This window comes from Egretta garzetta, unplaced genomic scaffold, assembly GCF_000687185.1.
Source record: "Egretta garzetta isolate BGI_Z169 unplaced genomic scaffold, ASM68718v1 scaffold105, whole genome shotgun sequence".
NCBI classification, from domain to species: Eukaryota; Metazoa; Chordata; class Aves; order Pelecaniformes; family Ardeidae; genus Egretta; species Egretta garzetta.
The window spans coordinates 673,111-689,529 of NW_009259598.1; the positions used below are offsets into that span (position 1 = coordinate 673,111).

At 47.7% G+C, this 16,419-nt stretch overlaps 1 protein-coding gene across 1 annotated transcript in view; it reads right to left on the bottom strand.

The window, feature by feature from the left end:
* ANKS1A (ankyrin repeat and sterile alpha motif domain containing 1A) overlaps positions 1-16,419 on the bottom strand; it is a 98,860-nt gene that overhangs the window by 31,938 nt on the left and 50,503 nt on the right. Inside the window, 1 exon segment of the mRNA XM_009638194.2 lies at positions 6,494-6,560. Coding sequence (XP_009636489.2) covers positions 6,494-6,560 — 67 coding nt within the window.

A 16,419-nucleotide genomic window follows, 5' to 3' on the forward strand; every position in this document is an offset into this window, starting at 1 on the left:
CAGATGCCCCACAACATCCTAGGCTGAAAACAGGGAAGTCCAAAATACATTTGAGATTTGCACGTTATGAGGGTGACACAGGAGCAAATGAATCCCAGCCACTGTGTCCCCCAGCAAGAGCCCGATCACAACTTCCCATTGAAACAAACTCCTAATTCTCAGCTCCAGCCTTCCCCTTATGCTCCACATTTTAGGAATCCTACCTTTGAAAGGTCTGCAGGTGGCAGAGGGGGAAACAGTCAACAGAGTGCAGTTAGAAATAATCAAGAGTATTTAAAAGCTGCAAACAAAGCAAGCCAAGCAATTCAGTTCCTCTTGCAAGACGTTTTTCCAGTAACAGCATGCTTCAAAGAAAACAGGAAAGGGAGAGGGCTACCAGAGCTCAGAAAGGTCCTTTAACAAGTTATGGTTTCAATAATGATCTTCAGTGCAAAGTTTGAGTCTGTTTGGAGGAAGAAATAAGTGTGCGGGCCACGCCGGACAAAAAGCATCACCCCGTTTGCTCATGGAAACTGCCACAGTTTAACAGGACCTGTTGTGGCCTGAAGACACACGGCCAAGCTTCACCGGGAAGAAAAAACTGCAAGTGCAAGGAAATAGGGATGAAACCACTGCCCCCACACAAAGTGAGCGCACAAGACAACCAAGTCAGGCAGTCACAGCTACAGCTGGGGATGATCATCAGCTGAAAGTCCTTAAATCCACTGAGGGGGCTGTAAACTCAGGCAGTGCATTAGGCAAGATGGATAGGCAAGGAGAATGTAGTCATTAATGCTATCAGAGGCAAGAAATACGGCCAGCATCCGACTTTACTGGAACTAAGACCAATTAGCCAAATGCAGATTGCTAACAAATTTCTCCCTCTTTTGTCAAGTACAACACCAAGCACGTTCCTCACGTCTCAAGTCAACGCTAACTCACCAAGCCCCAGATGCATTCCCTGTCCGGTGCACCATGCCTCCTGCCCGCGTCAAGCTGGTTTATTGAGCAGAGACCACTCATCTCCTCTATTTTTGGGGAGAGAAACGCTGCCTGACGAATCACCGTAACGCAGCGAGCAACACACAGGTTCCTTGTTCAAAGCCAGCAGCGAAACGAGACGCTGCAGTGTGGTGGGGTTGAGTTTCTGCTGTGAGACCTGTGCTCCCCTACCCCTCTGACCCACATCTGGAAGGAAGAGATGATCACAAGTGGGTTGCTGGAGCTAAGTAAATGCATGACTGCAACACACACATGCAGAGAGACACAGACTGAATACAAACATCTGTTCCCAGGCCAAAGAACGGCTTAAGGCAAAGGTTAGGTGGAATCCCCTACCCTTTAAGAGATAGTGTTCCTTGATTCCCTAACCTCCGAAGGAAGGTTTTGGGTTTTTTTCCCCTTTTCCCCTAAGGAAAAGCACTTACCAACATGCATCAGTGATAGACTTCTCCTTTCCTCCCACCTATACCACCCCACCCTCAGGAAAAATATGTGGAAGATTTTCTTATAAGCTCTACCAGGAAATCAGAGGGTCGAACCTGTTGGCCAAAGAAATAGATTCTAACTCCAAATTCTATAAAGATGCCAAGATGCATCTAACTATCTCATCATCCAGGGGCCTCAGGAGTTTAATGTCCTCATCCATAACACCATGGCACGACACAGAAGTTTTCTTACCCTTTTTTATGGAGGTACAGAAACCAGCTATTTGCCCAAATTTGTATGGGAAGTCTGGAGCATGGCAGGGACCTGAAACCAAGCTTCTTGGGGCCTGGGCTTCTTCCAGTGTGACTCCAAGGGTCCCTGCTCTCCCTAGACCCATGACATAAACAGACTTGTATAAAAGACTCCAAACATGCTTGTCTCCGCAGTAAATGTCAAGCAAGGCATTTTACTTTTCCAGGCAAATTAGTGATTCCAGAAACAAACCTAGTCAGGAGCCCCAATATTCTCAAAGCCCACCTGTTTTTGAGGACGTGAGAGCCTTTGGAAATGCAGCTCCCGCACATTTGCGATGTGATCTGCAGCATTAAAACAGCCCTGGCAAAGTCCTGAGGAGGAAAAGCTAAACGCTGCTAGAAAACAAAAATGCAAGGGTGCGCGCACCCCAGGACAGCTTTCATCCTTGCAGCGAGGGGCTGGCAAAGCACGGCCCGCTCTCTGGCTAGCTGCACTCACGGGAAAGGAAGGAGAAACAGGGAATATGTACAGCAGCTGATCTGCATACGAGGGATCCCAACCCAAGCGTAACACAGCACAGCCTGCAGGAAAACACATGGCTTAAGGACAAGGCAGCTCCTGGGTCCGCCTGCTTCCAAAGATGGGTGTCCATTTTGCTGAAAACTCCCTGCACAGCGGCAGCTTTTGCTGAAGTGCTGGCTCCTCCTCTCCCCTCCATGTTAGACCTCTTCACTAACGATATCGATCCATCACACACGCTGCTACAGCTACGGACCGGCTCGGGGAGGGGAGAGCTTCTCACAAAGCAGGATGCTGAGCAGTTGCCATTGCAGGAGACCCAAACCCACACAGCGTTTTTTGCATCCCGCTGCAAAGGCATCTGACCCTAGAAAATAGAAGCCCTAATCAGTACGTAGCACCTAGGGCAGGCACAGGTTAATCTCCCACTGGGCATGCATGGTGGATTCCTCCTCACCAAAGCAAAAATCCAAGTGACAAACGGATACGAGAGCAGCTTTATTATGGCAAGCGTGAGCTGCGTGTGCGGATACGTATTAGCATCTCATCAAGAGGAGACGCTGCCTACCCGGAGCAGTTCAGACACAGCAGTTTGGAGGTGAAGGATTTAAAAGGACAGAATCCCTCACGGTGGCAGCTCTCCAGCACCCTCCATCACACTGCAGTAAAGGCGAACAAGCTCTCAAGTTCTGCTTTTGTCTTTGCTCCTGATTTAAAGGCTGAGAAGGGAATTCATGCTTAAAGTACAGGGGGAAAGCACCTGTCCTGCATGCAGCCTTGTTTAGTGGATATTGATAGCTACAGGAATACTCAGAAAAAGCCTAGCATCGCCCGAGTTGAGGCATGTGGCAGATTAACCAGATCCAAAGAGCACGGCCACGACGACACCCGCGCTGACACACAACCAGCATCACCCTGGTCCTGCTCCCAGCACAGCCGCTGCCCTAACAGAAGGGGTAAGGGAGGATTATTCCCTCCCCAGAAATCCAAGAGGTGTCGGGAGTGGGCCGTGTCCCCGAAAAAGCAGGACTGTTCCTGGCTATTGGGACGGCAGCTCTCGATCAGCCAGGAAGCATCCTAGAGGACAGCACTGCCGCAGCTGAACGGGTCTCACCATCAGAAAGCATTTCCTAGGACAACAATTTCAAGATGTAGATTTCTCTAAAACCCTTGAGCAGTACATGATCTTTAGGCACCTTTGGTCCCCAGACAGCAGAGTTCATCTGCATCCATTTAATCAAGCTCTGTGCGCTGTGTCTGGCTACAAACAGCTCCGTTTCAAAAGGCACTATTAAAGCCAAAGCAATTATCTCCTCCTTTGAAGGCCACCGACTCCGAGACAACGCTCCCGAGGACCCACGGCTCCGCCTGCAGCAGCGGAGAGGACAGGTTCCTTAAACTGCTGTTCCCAGAGTGAAGCTGCATCCCAGGAAGAGAAGAATTAAAATAAACCTCCCGAGCAGCTTGGAAATGTAGAAGGGTTGAGACGGTCGGCTGGAAAAGGGGTAGGTTATTTCCCCGCTCTGCAAACAGCATGGAGACACACTGGGGGACATTTGCACCAATATCAAAGCCTCCTTCCTCTATTAGTGCCACCTCCCCTTCACATCTACTTTCCCCAAAAGAAGGCACAAAAAGTATAGGAAAAAAGCTGGCAAAATGGAAAAACAATCCCGTTTGTTGGGCAGAGCCAGGGCGTGCAATGAGGTGACTGCAGGAGCAACGGAGGAAGGTTTTTTAACTGAGACTTGGTTCCTGCTGTTGCTCCAGTCCGGATCCTGAACACAAACTCAGCACAGGGTTTGCTATTCCCCCACACCCCAGCCACCTCTACTTACAAGATTTACGGAAATGGGAGCGTTTTAACCCGGGATCATTTCCCGTCGCTCTGATGCTGCATTGCGGAGATAAGAGTTATAATAGTTGCAAACATGGCTGGAGGAGGACGTTGTTCTCTTTGAGGAAAATCAATGCACTAAATGACACCACGATTCCTTCTTCACCTTGCTTTATGGAAATTAGAAAAAGCAAAGACAAAAATGTGCAACTAAATCATCTCACACACTAAAGTTTTATTATAAAATTAATACTACTACATACTTCAAGGTCACAGAAGGATGTAGGTGAAATATATGGAAAAAAGAAATTGTGATGAGTTGGAGGAGAAATGTTAAAATATTCTGGTAAAAACATTTTATTTATCTGATTTGAAGCAACTACTGCTGCATCTAGAGTTTTACAGGTGGAAAGTTGGAGGCGAAATGTTAAAATATTCTGGTAAAAACATTTTATGGGCTGCAGAAAACCGGCAGTTTTGCTGGAAAATCCCTGCAACACTCCAGCTGCCCCGGACGGTTTGTTTTAGAGGCTGGATGACAGAAGCAGCTCTTTACACCTTATTCTAAAGCGACCAAACTAAAACCTGGCCCTTAGTAAGTTCCAGTTAAGACAAACTGCCTGAACAGGACCCTGCGCCCCGCACAGGCTTTGCTCAAGTGTTCCTGGTCCCCAGGAAATGTTTCTTAACCTGTGAGATACAAACAGCCTCCGAAGGGCACCTTCTCACACAACACAAGGTACACTGAACCCCACCGGCGGCCAGACAGCCCCCCCGAGCCCGTGCTTCCCCATCAGCTGCCGTCTTACCCAGAGGAAAACCGTCCCAACCGTGCCTGCAGAGCTTTCCTTCCGAACGTGCCCAGCAGTGAACGTGCAGCCGGGATGGGTGAACTGCCGTGGAGATAATGGGGATATTTGATATCTTGGCTATAGTCGCTCTGATGGACAACTCTAAATACAAAATTCCCATCCTATCCTCCTTAGACTAGATGTAAGGAAGAAATTCTTTACACTGAGGGTGGTGAAACCCTGGCAGGGGTTGCCCAGCGAGGGGGTGGAGGCCCCATCCCTGGGAACATTCTAGGCCAGGTTGGACGGGGCTGTGAGCAACCTGATGTGGTTCAAGGTGTCCCTGTTCCTGCAGGGGGGTTGGGCTGGGTGACCTCTAAGGGTCTCTTCTCACCCAAACCATTCTATGATTCTACGATTCACAGGGCTGAAAGGATTTTGTGAGCCTTAAAGAACACATTACTAGAACATGGAGGGCTAGAGAGTGGTTCTGCTCATTTCCAAAGGGACAGACCCACACTTACACAGAAAAGAAAAAAAAAAAAAAAAAAGCCAGAGGGAAAAGAAAAAGCATCTTGCTCCTGCATTATGCGTTTGAAACAACAGCAAGATTGTTGTCAGGGTTGTGAGACCAGCCAAAATACGCAGCGGCTCTGTTTCAGACTGACCGCTTAAAGAAAATTTTGTTGCTATCCACCAGAGAAGAACAGAAACTTGAGACAAACATGTTCTGAAAGGCAGGAAAGAACTGTAAGCAATCAGTTCGACTTTCTCAGAGGCCATGTGGAGAACAACAGTAATTGTAGGAGCCGTGAGATCAGTGGAACTTTCTATCCCTAGGATACTGGCTGGAGTCCTTACACCATCTTTCAGCTGCAAATTAGATTTTTTTGTACGTGCAGAAAACCTGATCTTCCTCCTATACATGGAACCAAAGACTCGTTGTGAAGTTTTATGTATCAGAACACAGTGGGTATTGGGCTGTGCGAGCAGGGGCAACGAGCCAGCCACTCCGGAGCGGATTTTAGTGCTGCAAGCTTGCAGAAGAGCACAAGAAGTGTCCCAGACCACTCACACAAGCCAGCAACTCTCATCTCCACCTAAAGGGAAGGACTATAAGGAGTCACTTCAGTCACCAGAAGCCACTCATAAAAGCTCCACGATTCTCAGCGATGAGCCTTTGTTTAAAGCTATTCAGAGATGTAAAACAGCACTGTAAAATGTACCGTATCCTAAACAGCAATACCAAGCCCCCAAATTTGTAAACAGGCAGTTTCAACAAGAAGCAAGACCCCCACCACCACCACACACACACACATTGCTGTCACTGGGTGAGCATTAATCAACACTGGGGTCATCAGGGTCCCCCCCTTTCCCATCAGGCTGGGATGTACCAGTTGCAATGCTCTTCATCCACCTCATTTCCCCCAAAAGCCTGATGGGAGGGAAGGACAGCTGCATTATATAAAATTAAATGAATCTATCTAGGGAAGTATTGAATTAAAATTGCCGGTAGCAGTATTGAGCATCATGCTGGGAAGCTGAGGTCTGCTCCTTCTGGGCCAGAGCCTTCCTTTCTGATCTGGGAGCCAAAGCAGGTTAAAAAGCTCCGCACACGTGAGCCAGCGCCTTGTTTTTGTACCGAGCAAAACCAAGACAGACACACACGAGCTGAGTACGCTACCTGAGATCCTCTGCTGCTCCTGAGAAAAGTCAATGCCTTCGCCGATGGAACTCATGATTTTCTCAATCTGAAAATAAAAAAAGTACATGCTGCATTATTCATCAAGCCTCAGAAAAAGTTAAAGGCAGCCCCGGGATTTCACCTGCCACATGACTGCCAAAGAAATCCAGGAAAGGATGTTAAGGTACTTCTGAACCAGAAAAGGTACCCTTAACACCTTGCCTGGAAAAGTCTTCCTAAGGATGGATGACTCAGAAGGGATGCGTAGAGGTTGGGACTCCACAGAGCCTTCCCTTCCACAACTTGCCAGTGCCTGAAAATAAACAGCTCCAACAAACCCATCCCACTGGAGCATAAAATCAGGGAGAAGGAAAGGAACCCCAAGCTCCTCCGCTCACCCTGTACAAACATGCAGCCCCACCTTCACCAGCAGCAAAGCCTCAGAAATGCAGTTTACGAACTCTTTCACAGCATGCAGAAAGTAAACTTGGCTTCAGCTCAGTCTGGGTTTCGGTGGGTATTTTTGGTTTGGTTTGGTTTTTTTAAGCCATTACATCTCCCAATCCTGTGCATGGACGCTGTGCTCCTCACCACTTTCACCAAAAGCAAAAGATGCTTAGAAAGAGTTTGAAAACAGATCAAGTTTGCAAAAGCAGCAACATCACAGGGGCAAATGCCTTAACTACCCAGGAGAGGGAGCTAGAGACAATTTCATCCCCTGAATGAAGTGATTCACAGTCAATACCTCAAGGCAAACCTCATGCAATTAAGAAAAAAGGTAAAAGCTACTGCCCAAGATGGTGTCTTTTCAAGTCCACTTAAGAGCTGCACAGAAACGACTGCATTTGTCACAAAAAAAAAAAAAAATTAATGCAAATTCCAAATTCCATAGAACCTACCAGATTACTTAAATGAGAATAGAAACTGTTCAAAAACAATTCTTGAGCAGAATTTATAAATCAAGGCTTTCTAATGCAATGCTGCAGAGGGAGAGCTGTCAGTGACAATTACTAACTTAATTCTGCTAAGATGAAAGACCTGATAAACTGCACCTCACTTAGCCAATTCAGAATTTTCAATCATCTAAAGCGCTAAAGCCCCCTATTTTCTAAAGAGCAATGAGACACTCAAGAAGCTCAGGTCTGGTTGCTTACCCCAGTCTTCAGCCTATGAGCAGAAAATTTAAAAAATAAAGCCAACCAAACAAACCCCAAAAAACCCAAAACCCCAAATCAAAAAACCCCAGTGAGAGATTCCTGAACAGAAATCTCCCAAGAAAATATTCCTGCGAGGCACTTCAGAGCAGTTGCTGCTGAATGCAAAGCCGATACACGGACTGGCAACAGAGGGGGGGAAATAAACTTCAACTCTTACACAACTTTTTTTTTTTTTTTTTTTTTTCTCCCCTGGTCCTTTAAGGACAGATTTTGGGAAGGAGTCCAAGTTTTCCTGGACCTCATCCCCCAGCCGCCTTTGCACTGCCTGCATCCCAGTGCGATGCTTTGCTTGGTGCAGCTGCACGAGCTCCCAAAACTGCCTGGCTGGCGAGCGGGACTCCTAGAAACGCTGCGGGGAGCTGGGAGTTTGACTTCCCATCAAAATCAATGGCAGCTTGAAGCTGAACTCCACTGGGGGGGGGTGGTGTTGGTGAAACAAAAAATCCAGACAGTCTTAAAAGGCTCCTGCCAAGTCAGATCTCCAGTAAAGTCCTTCCTGTTTGTGGGGAGCAGACAGGCAGCGCACTGGTAGCATTAAATCTCACCAGGGAGAGGGCATTCATGCAATCTATAGAAGACTCATTAAAGGATGTGGATCCTCTCCCCCTAGAAAACCCTGAGGACGAGCACTTTTACTGGGCTTGAAATATAGTTAATGCTAGTTTACTGGGAGCCTTGAAGAAGCCTGAAAAAAAAAAATAATCGGAATTCAGAATTCAAACATGTATGGAAGAAAAGTGAAATACGTTCTAAAGAGAGATTTCAGTCAAAGGAAGGGTTTTGAAGTCGCTGGATGCATGGGTTCTGCCATCACACCCTGCAGTGCATAAGGCAAAAGTGTTCGTCGCTCTTCTGCCCCTGGACACAACCCCAAACTCGAATGTGACCTTTGCTAAAACAGCTGGGAGATACCTGACCCCAACGCCGGGCTCTCCATGGGGCTGCCGGGGCCATGCAGGTCTCGGACAAAGGCCAGACGCCATCAAACGCTGACACAAGGGCTAACGGAGTCATGAATAGGGTGGCAGGATGAGCGATCAGATCCCTTGTTTCATAAGAGGGTAAAAATGACAAAGGAGAATTGATATGATAGCCTGGGACATGAAAGCTTTTACTTACAGAAGACAAGTCATTCAGAACTTTAATCAGAAACTGCAAGCTATCTGTACGAGAAATGGGATTTTGCGTTTTACGCTCAAGCTTAAAAGGATGCATTAAAAAAAGATGAGGCCAGGTAACAGGCAAAAATATCTCGATTTCAAGTGGACAGAGGCAGCCCTTAAATGACAAAAGTCAAACACAGGGTGGTTCCTTTTGCAGCTGCTCGCATCGCTAGCCATTGCCTCAGATAAAAATGCCATGGCTGGTCATCGCGGCATCTGGCCTCACTATTTGGACTCGCTGTGGCTGAATAAGGAAGCCCCAGATTTGGGGTTTTGAAAACTGCGAGACAAAGTTGGGGTTTTTTGTCAGCTAACCTAAGGCTCTCGTGTAAGTCAGCAACTCCGCAGCATCAGCAACGGGAGTGTGGGAGCAGCTAAACTGGAATCAGTTAAGAGGAAAAAAATGAATTTGAAGCCCGCCTTGCGGTACTGAGGTTTTTTCCTACCCTAATTATGCCTTTTTACTGTTTCCCTCTGTTGGAGGTGTTTGTGGCAGTCACCTTGCTCCATCAGCCCCACTCCTCTCCATGAGCTCTGTTTTAGAGAACTTTTCCATTTCTCCTTAGTTTGGATCAAGCCTGAAGGACGCGCGGGTGATGCAGCAGCTTCTGCTCAAGCCTGTAGATGATGTGAAATAACTGAAAAGCATTAATTGCCTTATATTTCTCAGCAGAGGTTACTGACTGGAACCCAGGGATAACCCAAGTGCCACGATGCACATTTTTGCCAGTCACCATTTTGGCAAGAACCGCCTGCTTTTGCCCCTCCGAAGCAGCAAATGCTCCCCAGCAAAGCCCTGAAAATTCATGGTGCCCTTATGTATCACCAGTACATAAAAGCCATGCAAGACTGGAGGGGAATACAGGGATGGTGGAAAACAAGATTCATTTCCAAATAAGACCAAGGGCTTTGGTACTGACTGTTTTATTCTCTTCCATAGGCAGGCACCGAATCCGAGCTGCGGCAGGATTTCTGGGATACTGCCACAACCCTGAGGGCTCGCTGCAGAATTTAGGTCTGGAGGTCAATTCAGTTCAAGCTCCAGAAGTTTAAGGGCATTCAGCTTTGAAGATTTATGTCAATTAACTTCATTACAAGGTGTATTTCTAAGCTGGAGCCACTCTTGTACCTACTGTCTGGGATCTTTATCTAAAAGGCGTTTACTTCAGTGGATCTGGAAGCCTGTGAGGTTCTTCAGTCTCATGGGATCATTTGGAGCAAGAATCACTTGGTTCCAGCCAAGCTTTTCCTATAACCAGTCACCAAGAGGAAAAAATAAAAATAGGTGGGGGGGGGAGGGAAGAGAAGAGGCGAGGAGAAAAGCGTGTTTGTTCAAGCAGCCCCAGCTCCCTCCGACTGTCTCCCAGCAACAGAGGCAAAGCGCTTCGCAGATCTCTTACGCTGTGCCGGGACCCAGCTCTGAAGATGTGCGGGGACCGCTGCTGGTGCTGCTGGGAAAGGCAAAGAGCACAAGAGCATGTTTCCGTGGCAGATTCAAACCTCACATTTGCAGCCCCTCTTTGGCCAGAGCTACGACTCTGAAAGCTCTTTGACAAGAGCCAGGTAAGCTCCCTCCCATCAGATGCTCCTTACAAAAAAATCCCATTTATTTCCCAGCATTTTTGCATCAGTAGAGCCAATATTTTGCCCTCCCACACCACACTCCATGCTTGGATGCCCTCTGCCACCCTTACCCACTTGCAGTTTTGCTCTTTCACAATGCAGGGTGAAGGATAAGAGAAAATTTTAACTTGATTTTAAGAAAGGTCAGCTCCTCTGCTGTGTTTCTCGCTGGGAAGAAGCAAAGCCTACTGCAGTGCTACGGCCCTGGAGAGGACGGTGCGGGATAAAAGGACTCTCCCCACCTTTTCACTTCCTTTAAACATGGGTAAGAGTTTTCTAAAAGCATCTTCTCCCCATGCATGGGGGTAACAGGTGCCCAAAAGCCGCAGACAAGAGGACAACGTGAATCCAGATGACAACCTGCTCCGCTCTCAGACTGGATGAGTTCCCCTGCCCAGTGCAGGTCACCACGGTCTGACACAGGGAAAAATTTGCTTCCTTCCCTGCATCCCTTTTCCATAGCTGGATTCAAAGCGCAAATTAACTCTGGGTGCCAGGCCAAGTTCACTTGTTTCCATCACACTGCCCTCCCCTAATACGAGAGGGGCCTGATGCTTTTCAGATTCAGCCCCCAGCCCTGCCAGCTCTGCAGTCAAAACACAGCCGTGAGGACTTGCAGGTGCTTCTGCAGCACTGAAACACCCACCACCTTTCCCTCAAAAGCAGAGAATTGCCTTGTACTACGTAAAACCGAATGGTAATGAAACAATCATGTGGCAAAAGATTACCTTTCACAGCCCACCCTTTGCTAAACATCAGTTTGATCTGGAGGAGGTCACTGTTACGCACAGGCAAAACTCTATTACAAGTAATGCAAAGGGAAATCCTGCTTCATGCCCTCGGATCTCCATGAAAAGAAAACACTTTCCCAAATCCCACGCCAACTCACACACCGGTTTATTGCTGATCATCTTAATTTAACTCTTCAGAGGTTGCAAAGATAAGAATACAGGGGAAAGGCACAAACCTAAAGAGGGAACGAATGCTTTAAAGCATCCCTGTCCTCCACACCCGGTCCTCAGCTGCACTCCACGCACTAAGACAGGGCTGGAAGAGAAGATACCTTGAAAATAGCCTACGCTACAGTTTTTTAGGCTGTTCTTTCCCAGTGGTTAATCATTAAAATACAAAAATACCACGTTTAAATATAGCGCTGCCGTTCAGACTTAGTTGTAGCCCGAACACTCAGTTCCGATTTGTTTTGGCTTAACCTGTTTTTTTCCACTGAAGCACCAAGCATCCGTCCCTGAACAGGTTGTGGGGTGGGTTTGGCATGGGAGTTTTTATCGTTTGGTTTTTTTACACCCACAGAAATAAAGCCCCCAAATCCTTTTGCCTCCTAAATGAATACAATCATATCTGTCATTCCTTATCTAGAGGGGTAGCTGGCTCCACGCTATAAAGATATTTAAGCCAATGAGGCCTGAAACCCTACCAAGAAAGGAGACAAACTACTGCAAAGGAAAATAACTTTGGGAGAAGGGAAGGCTGCAAGGATGGGAGAGAGCCCTTCAGCAAACCCCAGAGCAAGGGGTGCGATGGGAAGGAATTGCAGAGGGGTTACCAGAGTGGTTTCACATTTGCTTACGTTTTGCCAAAGAATAAAAATACACACACACCCCCCCCCCCCAAAAAAAAAAGGAGCTGGGTGCGGCTGAGAGTCATCCCAGGGCCGGGGAAGCGGTAAGCTCTTCCAGGCAGGTAGGCAGCCACGAAAACATAGCAACTGGCAATTTACTCCAAAACAGAACTTTATCTTAAAACAAACTATCCCGAGTGACTGAGTTCTGATTAACAGCAAAAAAGGTATTTGTTTGTAGAAGGCCAGTAAAAGCCAAGCCAGCCTGGAGGACGCGTTGGATGCTGCAGTTTGTTCTGCCGGCAAGAGAGAGGCCACTTCAGCACCAGAGTCCTGCAGAGTAATTCCTCACCTCACATCACCCATGGCAGAAGCATCTAACGAGCTTCTGACATGAGCAGGATGCAAAATATCTCCCTTCCTCCGATACCCCCCTGCATGACCGTCAGGAGACAGGTCCCACATCTTCCGTGAAGACAGTGGGGCCAGGTACAGGGCATCGAAGCCTCCATGGACCCTTCTCCTCGGAGGGGATGCACGGCCCCGCAGAGGCATCTCTTGAAGCCAGCCCTGATCCGCTTCGATTCCTCTCCCCTGCCCTGATGGATGTGAAGCCGTGGTGTCCATATTAATCTCTCCAGTTTTCCCTCCCCAGAGCCAACGCTGAATTTTGGAGCCAGCGAATCCATTGAGAGACAGAGAATGATTAAACAAGTCCCGGGGTCTTTTATCACCAAAATAAAAGACAGCCTCATGCAACGCAAGCCGTCTGCAGCAACTCATTTGCACGCAGGGAAAGGACGCTTCATTCAGAAAGCACAAAATCGAGCAGCACTCTATTAGCGTGGCACTCACCCAGGTTTGGGGGCACCTTTATGCTGCTGGAGCTTTGGGGAAGGGGCTTAGTAAAACCTCACCGACAGCTGAAAAGCCCTTACATTTACCATCAATATAAATGCAGAAGTTTTGTTCTCCGTCTCTGCATGCAGCATCAGTGATTCCCAAGGACATAGCAAGGTTGTCCTGGGAGAAGAAAAAAATAAAATGTATATATACACGTGCATGCCAGCATTTGGATGACCAGATATCGCTGAGAGCTACAGCAATCCTACCCCAGACTGTTCATAAGCAGGATTTCCCCCTCCCTCCATCCCCTCCAAGAACAATAGGTGGTCAGAGCATCCGGCTGCTGCCGACAATGATCATAGAAATCATAGAATCATTTGGGTTGGGAAAGCCCTTTAAGCTCATCAAGCCCAACCGTTCCCCTAACCCTGCCATCCCATCACTAAACCCTGGCCCTAAGCACCTCGTCTGCCCGGCTTTTAAATCCCCCCAGGGCTGGTGACTCAACCCTGGGCAGCCCCTTCCAATGATGGGCGCTGCTGTTCTGCAGCTCCGCAGGCGTAACACCCCGCACTTGCGCCCCCAACCGAGCTCCGTAGTTAGGCTCTGTGCCCCACAAACCAGCTCTGTTGAGAGTAAACGCATGCTTCCCGGCTTCGAAATAAGGGCGGCCAACCAGAAGGGTAGGTTTGTGTCTGGCAACTCGGTGGTTGGAATTGTGCCTAGGATGCCAGGCTGTGTTGGCCAACATTTCCACGCCGGGCTCCCTCTTTGCGACACCCCCCTCACCACACGCAAACACACGCTCCTTCACGGGGAGCTTATTTCCCAGATGCCAAATATTACCATTAAAATCCAGATATGCCTTGATATACAAAGGCGAGCCCCTTTGATGCTTTTATCCTGGAAAAACAGCTTTTAGAGTTAACTCGGGGGCGCTGAAGAAAAACTCCAGTGATGCATTTTCCCTTTAATCACTATAACAACTTCAGACGTGTTAAATCAGGTACGAACACACCGAGACGTAACAGATTGCTTTATTCTATTGCTCTTCACAGGCTCCTCACTGCTGCATCAGCCCCTGATACCTGGGAAACCTGAATAGCAAACTACATCTTATCACCTAGGGACGATTTAGAGGTGAAGGCGTGTCAGTGCGTGTGGACACACATAGGTGCACACACGTGTAACTACCACCACGTTGCCTCTGGGGACCAAACCAGTAGAAAATTACGGGTTTTTTTCCCCCTCAAGATGCTTTCTGTGGCTCAGCAGCTCACCCAAAGGTGACAGCAGCATCCCCACCTCTGCATCACGGGGGGACTGTCAGCTTATGCCATCACCAAAAGTGTTAGGGCATGGGGTACCACAGTTTCTCCTCAAAACCTCTCCTGCCTGGTGTATCCTGAGCTTACTTTCCCTTACGATAGGATTTCTGGTACCACGCACCATTGCCCAGCTCCTTCTGAGCTCTGCACACAGCCAGGAAAAACCCCGTGCGGGGTCAATGCTTTCCACTTCCTCTGTGGCCCCTTCCCAAATTGGCAGCTTAAAATCACCGGTCCAGAAGCCCCGTTGCAAGGAAGATAAGCTATGGCATACCTGCACATGCGTTGAAGAAACAGAAACACTGAGCAATGAAGTTATTCAGATAAAAGTCTATTATTTAATAAAAACACACAGAAACAAATGGCACACTATCTACCATATGTATGGTATTAGTGCATTATAATGACACCCTGCAGCACAAGCATAATTAAGAATATATCAGGATTCCCATTATAAATCCTTATTATTAAGGGGTTCATAACCTATTGTACAAACTCGCCTGGGGCTAGAGCTCGGCAGACAAGATAGCAGTTCCAGCAGCATATTTTATTCTTGAAAGCTACTTACAAAGTTGGGTTTAAAGGTTATCAGTATTTTAAATTTCTGCAATTCCAAGTAAGTGTCAAGGGTTAAGACTTCATTATTTCTAAGTTTCTGCAGCTGAGGGATGGGGCAGATTTGGTTTAATATTATAAAAAACCCAGACAAGCTGCTTCTACAGTTTAAAAACCCCTTTGGGTACAACAAACACCTCCCATTTCAAAGTGACCGGCCTCATTACAGCCTAATGGGCTCGCTGGAAAAAGCAGGAGAGAAAAATAAGGATGCATTAGGTCAACGGACGATGCTGGGGAAGCCCAGAATGCCTCTACCTGATGCTTCCATTTGGTACCAATGCCACAGCAGCAAACCCCAAACACAACAAGGGTAAGATCAAGCATGAGCTGTATGGTTGCCTGAAAACGATGACCCCTCCTACGCACAAAGCCTGACCTTCAGCCTTGAATATCATCATTGGAAGCTCATGTCAGACAGTTACAAGGTGGCTCCAGCTGAACACGAGACGCCGCTAGCTATTTCCAACTGTTTTTATGGATTTTCTAGTAAACAAGAGCAATTTATTTTGGGGTTGCTGGGAGGAAAAAGCAAGCAGAGCTATTTAATAAAGATTTAGGATTTTCTTTTTTAATTGTTGACTCGTGAAGTCATCTCTCAAGAGATGCGGTACATGGTCCGGAGGGGACGGAAGAGGTCAGCGCAAGCCAATGACTCAAGTGGCAATTGCACAACGGTGCTGAATACCAACACCCTGCAAAAGACCAACAGACTGCATGAAAAACCAGCTCTAACCTTTTTGAGCATCTCAAAATTAATACCCAATTTACACCACCAGTCCCGTAAATGGCATTAATGCCCCCGTAGCTGATACTTCTGCATTTTCTAGGCTTCTCGGTGCGGTGGAATCTCACTGGCCCAACTCCTCCTGCTTCACATTTCAAGTCGAGGAAACACAGGGTGAAAAGACACCTCAGACAGCCTTCCCCAGCAGCCATACCGAAATGAAGTCCACGACATTTGACGTGCCGCTTCACGTTTATTAGCTGCATCTCTAAGCACTTGCTGCTCTTGCAGCCCAGTAACGCGAGGCACGGCGAGCGCCCGGGGGTCGCACGCTGAACTCGCTGCAGCTTCCGAGCATTTTGCAGATACGCAATAATTGCGGCTTGACGTGACAATAGCACAGATAATAACAGAGGGGCCAAAACCAACATAAAGGCAGCTTTTCTAAAAGCCAGCACGACGCAAGACGTTCATCTGGGAGGCGATATAACAGGTGCTGCTTTAACAAGCAATTCGGTCCTGCCTGCTTCCCTCTTTATCCTGCTGATGCAAGACACAAGTGGTGCATTTTCCCCAGAAAATCATAGAATAGAATCATAGAATCATAGAATGTTTTGGGTTGGAAGGGACCCCTAGAGGTCATCTAGTCCAACCCCCCTGCAGGAGCAGGGACACTGCTAACTAGATCAGGCTGCTCAGAGCCCCATCCAACCTGGCCTTCAATGTTTCCAGGGATGGGGCCTCCACCTTACCCCTTGTCTTGTCACTGCTGGCCCTACTAAAAAGATTTTCCCCATCTTTCCTATAGGCCCCCTTTAGGTACTGAAA